Source organism: Berghia stephanieae, chromosome 1 (assembly GCF_034508935.2).
Source record: "Berghia stephanieae isolate SIO BIC M18660-M18661 chromosome 1, UCSD_Bste_1.3, whole genome shotgun sequence".
Classification (NCBI taxonomy): Eukaryota; Metazoa; Mollusca; class Gastropoda; order Nudibranchia; family Aeolidiidae; genus Berghia; species Berghia stephanieae.
The window spans coordinates 109,553,731-109,567,875 of record NC_088360.1 but is presented as its reverse complement, the minus strand read 5'-3'; the positions used below and the strand labels follow the sequence as shown (position 1 = coordinate 109,567,875).

The 14,145-nt window shown below is 34.6% G+C and overlaps 1 protein-coding gene across 9 annotated transcripts in view; it reads right to left on the bottom strand.

Annotated features, from left to right (window-relative positions):
- LOC144962704 (uncharacterized) overlaps nt 1–11,252 on the bottom strand; it is a 25,465-nt gene extending 14,213 nt beyond the window's left edge. For 2 of the 9 annotated variants that reach the window (XM_078895881.1, XM_078895880.1), the window contains exon 1: nt 10,232–10,455. Coding sequence is in view for 2 of the 9 variants with exons in the window: in XM_078895876.1 (XP_078752002.1) it covers nt 10,046–10,056 (11 nt within the window). In the remaining 7 variants the exon portion in view is untranslated. The other 7 variants (XM_078895879.1, XR_013643514.1, XM_078895875.1 and 4 more) reach the window with 7 other exon arrangements.
- Nucleotides 11,253–14,145: the final 2,893 nt, after the last annotated feature.

Sequence of the window (14,145 nt, the reverse complement as noted above, 5' to 3'; positions counted from 1 at the left end):
CTGAATTGTTTGACAGAAATAAAAATAAATTGTTTCCATCAGAGCCAGAAAGAAAGAAAGAAAAGTGACACAAGGAATTCCCACCCCATCTCAATTGGCACCAACATCAAGAAGTCCACCACCACCACAACACCACCACCACCACCACCACCACCACCACCACCACCACCACCATCATCATCATATCATCATCATCACCATCATCATCATCATCATCATCATCATCATCATCATCATCATCATCATCATCATCATCATCATCATCAGCTCAACTCTCTTCATCATCATCACAAAGTCCCACCTTTAAAAAAAACAGATTCCTCATCATCATTATTTTCCTCCTCATCATCATCCTCATTATCTTCTCCCTGATCATCATCTCAACTCTCGTCACCATCATCACAGGATTCCATCTTTTAAAAAAAAACAGATTGTAGAACAAGTGAGGATATTTTAAATAGAACAAAAATTTAATTCAAGAACAAAAAATTACAGACAAAAATAAGGAAATAGCTAGCTTTAAAAAACCCAACTAAGTTAGATTCAACGCACTTACACTGTTTCAAGCCTTACAGAAAAAGTTCTTCGAATGGAGACAGGTGTACATTCTTTTAAAATATTTAATATTATTGTTCAATATGTTGAGTGCTTTAGAGGTAACATTATTTATTATAGTAGATGGGAAGTTCAGGAAGAGACAGTTGCATTAAAAGACCAAATTTTCATTATTACACTTATGAAACTTAGACAGAACTACGCTAACCTTCATATTTCACAATTGTTTAGCGTTAGTGAAAGTACTATAACAAATATTATACAAACTTTTATTCATGTTTTACATAAGCCATACGCTTCTCTTTGAAAATGTTATGAAGGTTACATGCCCTTCTAGACATAAAAATAAACTATCAGCTCCATCATCATTTTTAAGATTTCCAAATTGCAGAATGATCATTGATTGTACAGATGACCAAATTGCTATTCCTAAAGAAATGGATAAACAACGGTTAACTTATTCTTCTTATAGGTCCATGAATTCTGTTAAAGCTCTTGTTGGTCTAAGTCCAAATGGTGTTATAAATTTTATTTCTAAACATGATCCAGGGTCTGTCTCGGATAAGGTCATTGTACAAAATTGTGGATTACTAAAACTTTTAATTTTAAGCCCTGGAGAATTAATTTTAGCAGATAAAGGTAATATAAGGTAAAACCCCATCCTGATTCAAGATATTTTACCTCAAGGAGTAACTGTAAATATCCCTCCCTTTTTACATAATAAATTTACTGAAAATGAGATTTTATTAACAAAAGAAATTGCTTCATGTAGAATTCATGTTGAGAGGGCTAATGAAAGACTGAAAAATGTTAACATCCTCTCATATATTCCAACCATGTTAAGAGAAACATCTGATATTATTTTTCAATTTGTTGCAGCACTTGTCAATCCCCAGTCTCCTCTTATTAAGGAGATTGCATTTTGTTAGCTTTGCCATTTATTTTGTACAACACACATATTTTGTTCATCATCATCAAATCACCATTCAAAATAATGGTTTTGTAGGTCCATACATGATTTTACATGATAAACATGACAAATTATGGCATTGTTGTATCAATGTATGTTCAATGTCATTAACATTGTTAAATAAAACCACACAAATTAGTTTTGGACTGAATCAACCCAAGGCATCATCAAGATAGATCTGTGGAAGTAAAAGAATAAAAGATTCAAATTTAGAGCTGCGACCATGCTCAATAGGCAAAAAACAAACAAACTAATTAAACGTCTGTTGTGGTCTTGTGGTATGACACTCGCTTTCAGATCAGAAGGTCCTGGGTTTGGGCCTCGCTCGGCACATAGTTGAGTCCTTGGAGAAGGCTCTTTACTCACAATCTCTCACCGTACTCAGGTGTCAAATGAGTACCTGGCGTTGTCTCTGTCCGAAAAAATTGTAATATCGCCCAACAGGCATCATGTCCCGTCTTACATGTTAAATGTTGCTGTTGGCCAGGGACCCCTTGTAAATCACTTTGAGCACATTTAGTGGATATTACGCTGTATAAAAACTCAATTAAAAAAACAAATTAAGTGATTCTTTCATTCATCTTGCTTTGTTGATAAGGGGGAAACCCGAAACGTCCATTTTATCTGTTTTTGTATATTAAATTGAAGTTCACATTCAATTTCACAATGTTATTGATTTCTTCGAGTTTCAAGCAGCAACATTTACATTACACCTTAACCCAATAGGAAGTTTAGTTTACCGTGACTAACACTGGTCTAAATAAATCCTTTATTCATCCCATAGAGGAAATTTATCTCTAGGGTCTATTCCCAGGGAAGACTGGAATAACCACGGTGCAGCGCCGCAAATTGAGCTAGGGCGAGGTGACTTGCTCAAGGCCACACAGCGCAGCGGCGGGTGAACGAACTCGGTACCTTTCGGGTACGAAGCAAAAACCGTACCGCTGATCCACGCTGCCCCACATGAAGTATGATAAAATGTCTAGCGTGATTGGTGATTGTGATGCTCATATGAGTATTATAATAAAGGTTACAACACGATACTAAATAGTATGTAGTAGACTATAGTCAATAGCAACGAAAATTAGCGAAGCAAGACTAAGACCTCAAAGACTCAAAGTCCGTGGTCCATAAGATAAAAACACAATAATTCAATGACTCCCTCTCTCTCTCCCTAACTAAAATCGAACGTAAACAGTTAAATCTTTCCATTGGATATACTAAATCTGCCTAAACTCAAAGTAAACTGATTATTGTCCAACAGTAGTTTTACGGAGATGTGAGATTTTGAGAGTGAGAATGAGAAGACGAAATGACTTACCTTCACAGAATACTCTTTATTCTTCATGCTGGCTTGAACTTTGCCGAACATCAAGCCATCTGAGTAAGTGAAAGTCAAAACAGGACCTGACTGATGATGATTTTCACCTCGCGAGACACTTTTATGCTCATTGGAGAAATATTTCATAAGGGCGGTGATGGAAATAGAGTTCGTGTCAGCCATTTTTCTCGACTGTTTAGAGCCAGCCGGTTTGTTGCCATGCGTTGCTGCGCAGGATTACGTCACGACTTAGGAAGCCTATTCTCTTGATTTAATATTATTTTATTTCCAGAACAAGCAATCATGAAGAAACCTAGTAAAGGGGAAGTTCGTTTAACAACTACAAAAAAAAAAAAAAAAGAAAGAAAATGACGACAGCGTGGCTCAGCGGTACGGTCGGTCTTTGCTTCGTACTCGAAAGGTTACTGAGTTCGAACACCCGCCGCCGTGCTGTGTAGCCTTGAACAAGCCACCTCGCCTTAGCTAATTTGCGGCGGTGCACTGCGGCTAACGCCTGGGTTATTCCATAATCTTCCCTTGGGATAAACCTCAGGGACAAATTTCCCCTAAGGGATGAATAAAGGGAATTTTATCTTATTTTATTTATTTTTATTGATAATTTATGATAAAGGAGGCCCTACATTAAATAACAAATATCACCATTAACACACACACACACACACACACACACACACACATACACACATACAGCCGGCCACGAGGAATCATATTTCTATTTCATACAGAACTAGTCGCCAGTTGTTGTACTTACCGGTACTAAAACTCCGACAATATCTGTTACTGCAAATATAACCAAACACTCATTGTCATTCACACCAGAGTCGAGAACTACCTACCTACCTACCAGGACAGGACTAACAACCAATTTAAACACATCATCATTTATTTATACCCTTCGGACAGATGAAAGAAGAAAAAAAAATTTAAAAAGAAGAAAAAAACCCCAGAAAGATCAAGTCAAATTTACACAGGACTCTACAAGACAGTTATTGACAGCCTTGAAAATTGAAAAAAAAAAAAAGTTGCAACAAAGCAAAATTGGTCTATATCCAAAATTCTCGATTACGCGATCTTTTCCTCGATAAGATTTAATTTTAGAACGCCATTAACAATATTATTATCTAAGCCATCCACCCCGCTTCCTTCCCCTGCGCCTATTCGATTGCCTCCCCTGGTTGTTGTTATGTTATGTAAGCCCGGCATTATTGTGTTGTGCGTCATCACCACCGGCGGTGCGTCGGCTTAATCCCTATCTAGTTGTTGCACCGCCATCGTGTTACAAAAAAAAAAAAAAAAAAAAAAAAAAAAAAAAAAAAAACACGGCGAAGGAGGTGAGGCGAATTTCTAAACAAACAAACAAACTGTACTGTACGAGTCAACGGCCTGAGAGGGTATACGGAGTAATAACCAGTTTATTCATTTCGCAATTTTGAGTTGAATCAATGCCAAGGTCAAGACAGGAGCAGAGTTACATCTTATAATAATAATAATAATAATAATAATAATAATAATAATAATAATAATAATAATAATAATAATAATAATAATAATAATAATAATAATAATAATAATAATAATAATATAATGATAATAATAATATTAATAATAATAATAATATTAATATATAATAATAATTAATAATAATAATAATAATAATAATAATAATAATAATAATAATAATAATAATAATAATAATAATAATAATAATAATAATAATATAATAATAATATAATAATAATAATATAATAATAATAATAATAATAATAATAATAATAATAATAATATAATAATAATAATAATAATAATAATAATAATAATAATTTCTTCACGATAGTAATAGTAGTAGTTAGTAGTCCCACGGTCTTTTAGCTGTGAACCGGAGACCGGTCCCATAGTGGAAGACTGGCGGCGGTCCTCACTTCTTATCACCTTTCAACGGTGTCGCGCCATACTAGGCTACTTCCCCAGCGATTCGTTGCCTCGGTTGCCTATCTTCCACCAATCACCACCCATCCCACTTAATTAATCGCACCCACCCCCTTTGCCATACACTAAACGACACAGACGACCATACAGGCAGACGACCACCAACCTCCACTCCGCAAACCGCCCTTTCGTGTGTGAGATGGGGGGAACAGGAGGCGCACGCCTTGGACGATTCCATTATACGGGGTAAATTTCAAAATTTACTACACCATAATGATCGCAATGACAATGATCTATGGTGAAGGCATGACCCCTCTTCTCTAATGGGTTATTGTTTGAAATGTATGTGACTACTAAAGATGTGTGTGTTTGTGTGTGTGTGGTGTGTGTGTGTTGTGTTGTGTGTGTGTCGAACCTAGCAAGTAGCAAATCCGATTTTTTGTTTTCTTTTGTCCATCTCTTGTCACCACTCCTTTCTATCGCAGTGTTGTCATTTAAAATAATACAATAATATTAAAATTTCGTTTGGTGTTTTTACTAATCAAATAATATGAGTTTCATTAGTTTCTTCCTTCCAAAAAACCCAGTTATAACGTCTGAATTTTTAAAAAGTCCAATAGAATATTTGGGGACCCCGATAGCTCAGTTGATAGAGCACTCTCTTTATACGCAAAGGGCCAGAGATCGATCCGGGTGCGGTCGAGTTTTTTCTGAATCACTGTCTACTCAGCAATGAATGGGTAGCTGAGTTTGTTAGATCTGGCGAAAAGTCACCATCGACCCCTCTTATTACCTCATCCACCCCCTCTTATTATAACTTCACGTCTCTCTCTTACTCTTCAATGCTCGCTGCCCTCTAATGTGTGTGTGGGGGGGGGGGGGGGGGTAGGAGTTGCGTGTGTGTATCAACGCCACGAACAACTCGATCAACGCCTTGGGCGATGCCATAATCTCCGTTAATGGGGATAAATTTCAAATTTTATTAAATTATCGAAGTAACAATGAAGTACGGTGAGCAAATAAAGAAGGCATCACCCCTCTTCTCTAATTAGGTTACAATTTGAAATGAGTGCGACTACTCCGTGTGTTTTACTCTGTAGATCACGGTTTTCATCGTGTAGCGGTCTTTAACGGTTCAAGAATGAACGATCCCACGGTCTCAAAGGTCAAACCGGTTCGAATTTCCAACAGTCTCTCAGGAATGTTCAATGTCGAAAAGGGCCGGTCCTTGCGGTCTTCATTTCCCAAGGACCGTAGGACCGTGGTCCTTAAGCTTGCCAAGGACCGCCCCGCACTAGTAGTTAGTAGTCGTGGCGAGAAGAAGAAACAGCATCAACAGCATTCATCTGTTGTTGTTTTTTTTTTCGGGGGGGGGGGGGGGGGGTTATTGACAAATCGAGTTATGACACGTTTAAAACTATTGACTCATTATGGATTGCTTCAGTGGGACCATACTGAATACTATCGACTGTCTGTCTATGCACGGCTGCGTACAAGTACAAAGAAAATTTATATCGACCTATCGAGACTGTGAATCGAACTGAACTGAATGGACCCGGCCGGCGACAATTTAATTGTGTCAAGCAAACAAGAAAATATATTATGTGTACTATTTTCCACGCATGACAGATAAGACGGGGTAAACAGACTCGTATTTGTGTGCATGTGTGTGTGTGTGTGTGTTTGTGTGTGTGTATGTGTGTGTGTTTTTATTTTCTATTAATATAACCGAATCAAGCCTTGACACGAATCCCTTTTGTAAAAGGATAACCAGCTGTTCAATGGCAAACAGCCTTTTTCCACTTTAAAAAAAAATAAATTGCTAGTAAGGCAATCAGACTTGCCATACGTTGGGGTTTGTTTTTTTTTGGACCTAATTAACAATTATATAGATAGAATGAAGTTGACGTCACTCAGTTCTTTGCTATTGTTTTTTTTTTAATTTTGCCATCCAGGTTTATGAATAATTCTCACTAAACTGTATGAACCAGACTATCAAAGTTCATGGTTACACAGTTTTGCGTGTCGATCTGTTTTACATGGATGGCAATGTTGTGAGTTTCTTAGCCACGCGCACACTATCTATAGAGAGAACGAAGTTGACGTCACTTGGGGCTTTGTTATTGTTTTTTGCCATCCACGTTTATGAGTAATTCTCGTTAAACTGTATTACCTTACCTATAAGCGTTCAAGGTTACACATAGTTTTGTGTGTTGGTCCGTTATACTTCAGGATGACTCTGTTGTGAGCTTCTTATCTTAGCTAAGCGCATACTATCTATAGTCTGGTTAATACAGTTTAGTGAGAATTACTCATAAAATTGGATGGCAAAAAAAAAAAAAAAAAAAAAAAAACATGCCTGAGTGACGTCAATTTCATTCTCTCTATAGTCAATCGATCTTATCATCCAAGCGTTTCCTTATTTTCCCAAAGTCCATTATTATTATTATTATTATTATTATTATTATTATTATTATTATTATTATTATTATTATTATTATTATTATTATTATTATTATTATTGAACCATACTGTTTGTCCCAGTCATCACTCCTGCTACGTGTAAATAATAGACTATAGAATTAGAATTGAGTTTGTATTGGCCTAAATAAAATATTGAAGACTTACTCACCACCACTCGCCCACCCTACCCCCTTTTCTCTCTCTCTCTCTCTCTCTCTCTCTCTCTCTCTCTCTCTCTCTCTCACACACACACACACACACACACAACCCTCTCTCTCTCTCTCTCTCTCTCTCTCTCTCTCTCTCTCTCTCTCTCTCTCTCTCTCTCTCTCTTACACACACACATATTCTCTCTCTCTCTCTCTCTCTTCTCTTCTCTTTTTTCTTGTTTAATCAAATAATAATATTAAGGGGCGGGAATATTTTGTCAAAATTGAAAACAATAGGTTTTCCGATACTAGAAGTGGGATCCCGATCGCTCAGTCGTTAGAGCACTCGAATGACAAGCAAAAGACCCTGTAACAGTCCCTCCCCGATGCAGTCGATTATTATTTTGACCGACAGATATGTCCGCCAAGAGGTGACTGGGGATAGCCATATTTGTCACCGTTAGATCCGATAATGATAATAAAATACTAATAATAATAAGGATAATGATGATAATAATACTAATACTAATAATAATAAGGATAATGATAATAATAATACTAATAATGATAATAATAATAATAATAATAATAATAATAATAATAATAATAAATAATAATAATAATAATAATAATAATAATAATAATAATAATAATAATAATAATAATAATAATAATAATAATAATAATAATAATAATAATAATAATATAATATATAATAATAATAATATAATAATAATAATAATAATAATAATAATAATAATAATAATAATAATAATAATAATAATAATAAAAATAATATAAACAATAATAATAAAAAATATAGTATAGGTAATAATAATAATAATAATAATAATAATAAATAATAATAATAATAATAATAATAATAATAATAATAATAATAATAATAACACTAATAATGAAAATAATAATAATAATGATAATAACGATAATAATAATGATAACAATAATATTAATAACAACAGTAATGATGATAATAATAACGATAATAATAATAATAATAATAATAATAATAATAATAATAATAATAATAATAATAATAATAATAAATTATAATAAAAATAATGATAATAAAAAATAATAATAATAACAATAATAATAATAATAATAATAATAATAATAATAATAATAATAATAATAATAATAATAATAATAATAATATAATAATAATAATAGTACACTTTACGACAGATTTTTTTTTTTTTTTTTTTGTCGTGTGTGTGTTTGTTGTATTCTTGTCGTGTGTTTGTTTGTTTATTTGTTTTTTGTCGTTTTTTGTTTTTTGTTTGTTTTTTTTTTGTTCGTATGAGGGGTTTTTTTTCGGTCGTTTATTTTTTGTTTTGTTATGTTTTGTTGGGTTTTTTTGGTCGTTTTTTCTGTTTTGTTTGTTTAATTTGGTTTTGTTGTCTTGTGGGGTTTATTTATTTATTTATTTATTTATTTATTTATTCATTTATTCATTTATTCATTTATTTATTTATTTATTTATTGTGTTGTATTATTCTTAAAGGATAACATCAAATAGTCAGTGTAGTAGTCGAAGTGTACCTGTTAATTGGTGTATCAAGAGTTGGCTGAAGGGGGGAGGGAGGGGGGGGGGTGGTTTGTTGGGGTTTTAACTAATCTCTTGATACAACACACACTGAATAGGCATTTCAAAAGTATACAAGATACACAAGATTTTTATCTTCATCCGTTTTGGGATTCGAATTCGAAGAATCAGCGACATTTAACCCTGACGTGACTCAACAGAGAATGATATGAATTTACTGATAATGCTACAATATTGATATGATATGATGTGAGTTCATATTGATATTATTGCTACACTTGGTGACTCCTCCTGTGCCTGTACCTATTGCAAAATCATTAATAACGATGATGATAATGATAAGATAATGTAATGTCGGTGACCAGGGAATAACGATTTATACACAAACATATTATTAGCGATGATTAAATAAAATAAATAAATAAATAAATAAATAAATAAATAAATAAGTAAATAAACAAATAAATAAATAAATGAATGAATAAATAAATAAATAGAAGAAGAAGAAGAAGAAGAAGAAGAAGAAGAAGAAGAAGAAGAAGAAGAAGAAGAAGAAGAAGAAGAAGAAGATGAAATGATAAAAGTGGAAGTGATGGTGATGACATTGAAATGTGAACAAAAAGACAATCAAAATAACAACATTCAAAATAGTTAGGCCTATAGCCTATAGAATATGCCTAGGTATTATTCATATTATTATCTCATCAGTACCTTTTAAAGTGTGTAGTGTAGGATTCCTCCTCGGGTTTGACACACCGATGATGTTATAGGTAACAGTAATATGTTTCACTCAAACTCAAACAACAATGAATATATTGGCCGTGGTTACAGTTATATATTATAATTATATTATTATTTTTTAAATATAATATATATCTCAAAGTTGACATCCGCACATGACCATCATGATGCCATTCAGTAGTAGTAGTTGTGGTGGTACTAGTATTAGTATATATTAGTAGGTGTGGCGAAGACGAATAATAAATCTATCACATTTATTTTTCACATGAAATCAAATTTGAATCACAAATCAATCAAATATAATTTTATAATTATAATTAAACACTAACCGTAATTCCATTCAGAAAAATAAAGGAACGGATTATTATTATTATATTATCAAACAACTTGCACAGTTTCCGATTCAAAATCAGCACTTGACTTAGATGGATCAAAACACTGAATTTATTTATATATATAGAATGCAGTTTATGCAGTGCAGTTATTTCTTAAAACAAAAGAAGAATGTCACGTACGGTAGCAGACGAAGTGAACAGTCCTGTTATGAAAGCAGTTTCTTATTGCGTCGCATGCCGGCGACTGTAGCTATTTATTTAGAGAACTAAACCGCAATGCCAAAGTCGTAGAGAGAGAGAGAGCATTGATCAACTATGATGACTATGATCGGATTATTATTTTCAAGTTCAATGTCAGTGTTAGCGAGTAAGCGTGTGCCAATAGAGAGAGAGAGAGAGAGAGAGAGAGAGAGAGAGCGAGATGGTGGGTGTACGCAGTTTAGTGGAGTGAGGGAAAGAGAGAAAAGGAGAGCGAGACACCGGTTGAGGGAGAGAGAGAGAGAGAGAGAGAGAGAGAGAGAGAGAGAGTCCGCCGGCGATTGGTCTTAGCTTGGGCGGTCGAGTTTTGGTCTATGGGCGAGTTATGCAATCGGATTGATATGATGTTCGGTTCAACGCATATCGCGTCACGTAATTGTGTTATCAAAGTGCATGGTGTTACGAAAACAACCACGGTTGGGTTATTTTTACATAGCAAACTTGAGACAGTGGCTAAGGGGTTTGTTTTTTTTTTTTATTTTTATTTTATATACTGTAGATAATATGAAGTTGACGCCACTCAGGTCTTTATTATTGTATTTTTGCCATCCGCGTTTATGAGTAATTCTCACTAAACTGTATTAATATTAACCGAACTATAGATGTTCGTGGTTACACATAGTTTTGTGTGTTGGTCCGGACTATCTATGTGTAATCTTGAACGTTTATAATCTGGTTAATACCGTTTAGTGAGAATTATTCAAAAAAATGGATGGCAAGAAAAAAAAAAAAAATTAACCTTACCTGTCTTAAATAATATTCGATGCATCTTATGGATTGCCCATTATACAACGTGCAACGTTCGAACCACTGGGTCACCCCTACAACACTCAACACAAAGCTCTATGGTGAGGCTGAGGACCTAAAGCGGACCACAGACTTCATAGCAGATATCGGACTGCAGCCATAGATGTCCATCAGAGGAACGAAGAAGAAGAAGAAGAAGATGCATTTTAACTTGATATGTACCGACCTGCCTATTATAACAATGTATATATATATATATATATATATATATATATATATATATATATATATATATATATAAAATCGTAGAATTACGCAATTTTCGTTCCAATTTCTGATCTTCATAAAAGCATATCTAAGTCATTAACCTTCATTGAAAATGAAAGCTGACGCCAGGCATTATCATAGTTTTTATGATTCTGAAGTTGTTGTTTTTTTGTTTTTTTTTTTTTTTGTTTTTTGTTTTTGTTTGTTTTTTTTTTGTTTTTTTTTTTTTTTTGTTATATCATGGTGAGCTTTGACTCTTGCCTGTTTCAAAGTTAACAATCGTGGCTACAATTATTATCTCCTAATAATTGCGATTTTTCAAATTTCCAAGTAGACGGTCTGTATGTAAAGATAGCCGTCACAATTTATGTTATAAAAATAAATGAATGGATAGAATAAAACTCCATCTATTCATCCCATAGGGGAAATTTGTCTCTAGGGTCTATTCGAAGGGAAGACTGGAATAACCCAGGCGTCAGCCGCAGTGCAGCGCCGCAAATTGAGCTAGGGCGAGCAATGGTGACTTGTTCAAGGCCACATATCGCAGCGGCGGCGGGTGATCGAACTCTGTTCGGTACCTTTCGGGTACGAACCAAAGACCGTACCACGCTGAGCCACGCTGCCCCTTAATATGGGATGGTTAATACCAGTAGATTTTTGACCAATCAAAACATGGAATTTTTTTTTTTTTTTTTTTTTTTTTTTTTTTTTTTTTTGTTTTGTTTTGTATTTAAGGGTTTTACGGCGCTTGCAATGGAATTTGTGACACACCTTCACACGTGCTCGGACAAACATAGGTGGTTGTTTATAAACAAAAATGTGAACTATTTCGACCTCCATCTGATCGTTGTTATTGTTTTTATATTGACAAATGGGTGACTAGTTCTCACACGAAATATTATTATTATGTTATGATGTTTAAGTTTACACATAGTTTTCTGTGTTGATTCTACTGATCAAGAGGTAGAACAGTGGGTATTTTACTTAACACATACCATCTATAGTAAAACCTGTGTAGTTTGCTGTGTCTACCAATCACTGCCATTGTTTACATTATGACGATTGTCCGAGAGGCGTGGTTATCTACCAGTTGATTGGTGGTTCTCCACTAGTAGATAAATATTTAAAAAAAATTAAATTAAATTAAAACAATTTTTAAAACAACCATAACAAAACTCGACACAATGAACAATGTTGGGGGATGCAGTACAAACTACGTTTTCTGCCCATGACTCTTTTAGTAGGCCATGATTCTGCCCATGACTCTTTTAGTAGGCCATGATTCTGCCCATGACTCTTTTAGTAGACCATGATTCTGCCCATGACTCTTTTAGTAGGCCATGATTCTGCCCATGACTCTTTTAGTAGGCCATGATTCTGACCATGACTCTTTTAGTAGGCCATGATTCTGCCCATGACTCTTTTAGTAGGCCATGATTCTGGCCATGGCTCTTTTAGTAGGCCTGATTCTGCCCATGACTCTTTTAGTAGGCCATGATTCTGGCCATGACTCTTTTAGTAGGCCATGATTCTGACCATGACTCTTTTAGTAGGCCATGATTCTGACCATGACTCTTTTAGTAGGCCATGATTCTGCCCATGACTCTTTTAGTAGGCCATGATTCTGCCCATGACTCTTTTAGTAGGCCATGATTCTGCCCATGACTCTTTTCGTAGACCATGATTCTGCCCATGACTCTTTTAGTAGGCCATGATTCTGCCCATGACTCTTTTAGTAGGCCATGATTCTGACCATGACTCTTTTAGTAGGCCATGATTCTGCCATGACTCTTTTAGTAGGCCATGATTCTGGCCCATGACTCTTTTAGTAGACCATGATTCTGCCCATGACTCTTTTAGTAGGCCATGATTCTGGCCATGACTCTTTTAGTAGGCCATGATTCTGCCCATGACTCTTTTAGTAGGCCATGATTCTGGCCATGACTCTTTTAGTAGGCCATGATTCTGCCCATGACTCTTTTAGTAGGCCATGATTATGGCCATGACTCTTTTAGTAGGCCATGATTCTGGCCATGACTCTTTTAGTAGGTCATGATTCTGGCCATGACTCTTTTAGTAGGCCATGATTTTGCCCATGACTCTTTTAGTAGGCCATGATTCTGGCCATGACTCTTTTAGTAGGCCATGATTCTGGCCCCATACTACCGTACTCTGGACAAAAACATTTTATTATTTGAAAATTTGGCCAAAAAAAACAACAACTCGTTCTTCAAATTTCGATCGATTTAAATGAGCCTCATCTTGGAAAAGAAAAACAAAAAAACAAAAAAACTATCAAACCTGGGATTTCTGATGACGTCATGCATTCTTTTTTAAAACGCCCCCAAAATTTCGGCTGGCCGACTTGCATTAATGGTATGCATTTAGTTTGAGTATATTGGGTTACTTAGATCACCCATCTAGCATGCGTTTAGTTTTTTACTCACCAATTACTCACCAATTATGCCCGTCACATCAACCAAGTCAACACATAGGATTATGTGTAATCATTTTCAATTTGATTAACTCACTCAATCCTAGAGATTTTTGATATTGTTCAAAAGTGGAAAAAAAAATGTATAAAAATGAGCATTTGCATAGAGATACAGTTTTATTAATACAATTAACATGCAAAAATAAAAAACATTAGCTTTGATACTACGCCTATAATTTGTCTTTAAAAAATGTAATAAATAGGCATGGGTAAAAGTAACCACGAGTATACTACGGATATAGTCGGTATTAGAGTTGAGTGAGTTACAGAGAATTTAATGACAACTAATCTCTCTATAGATGGAGAAAAAAAATAGCTTTCATATAGA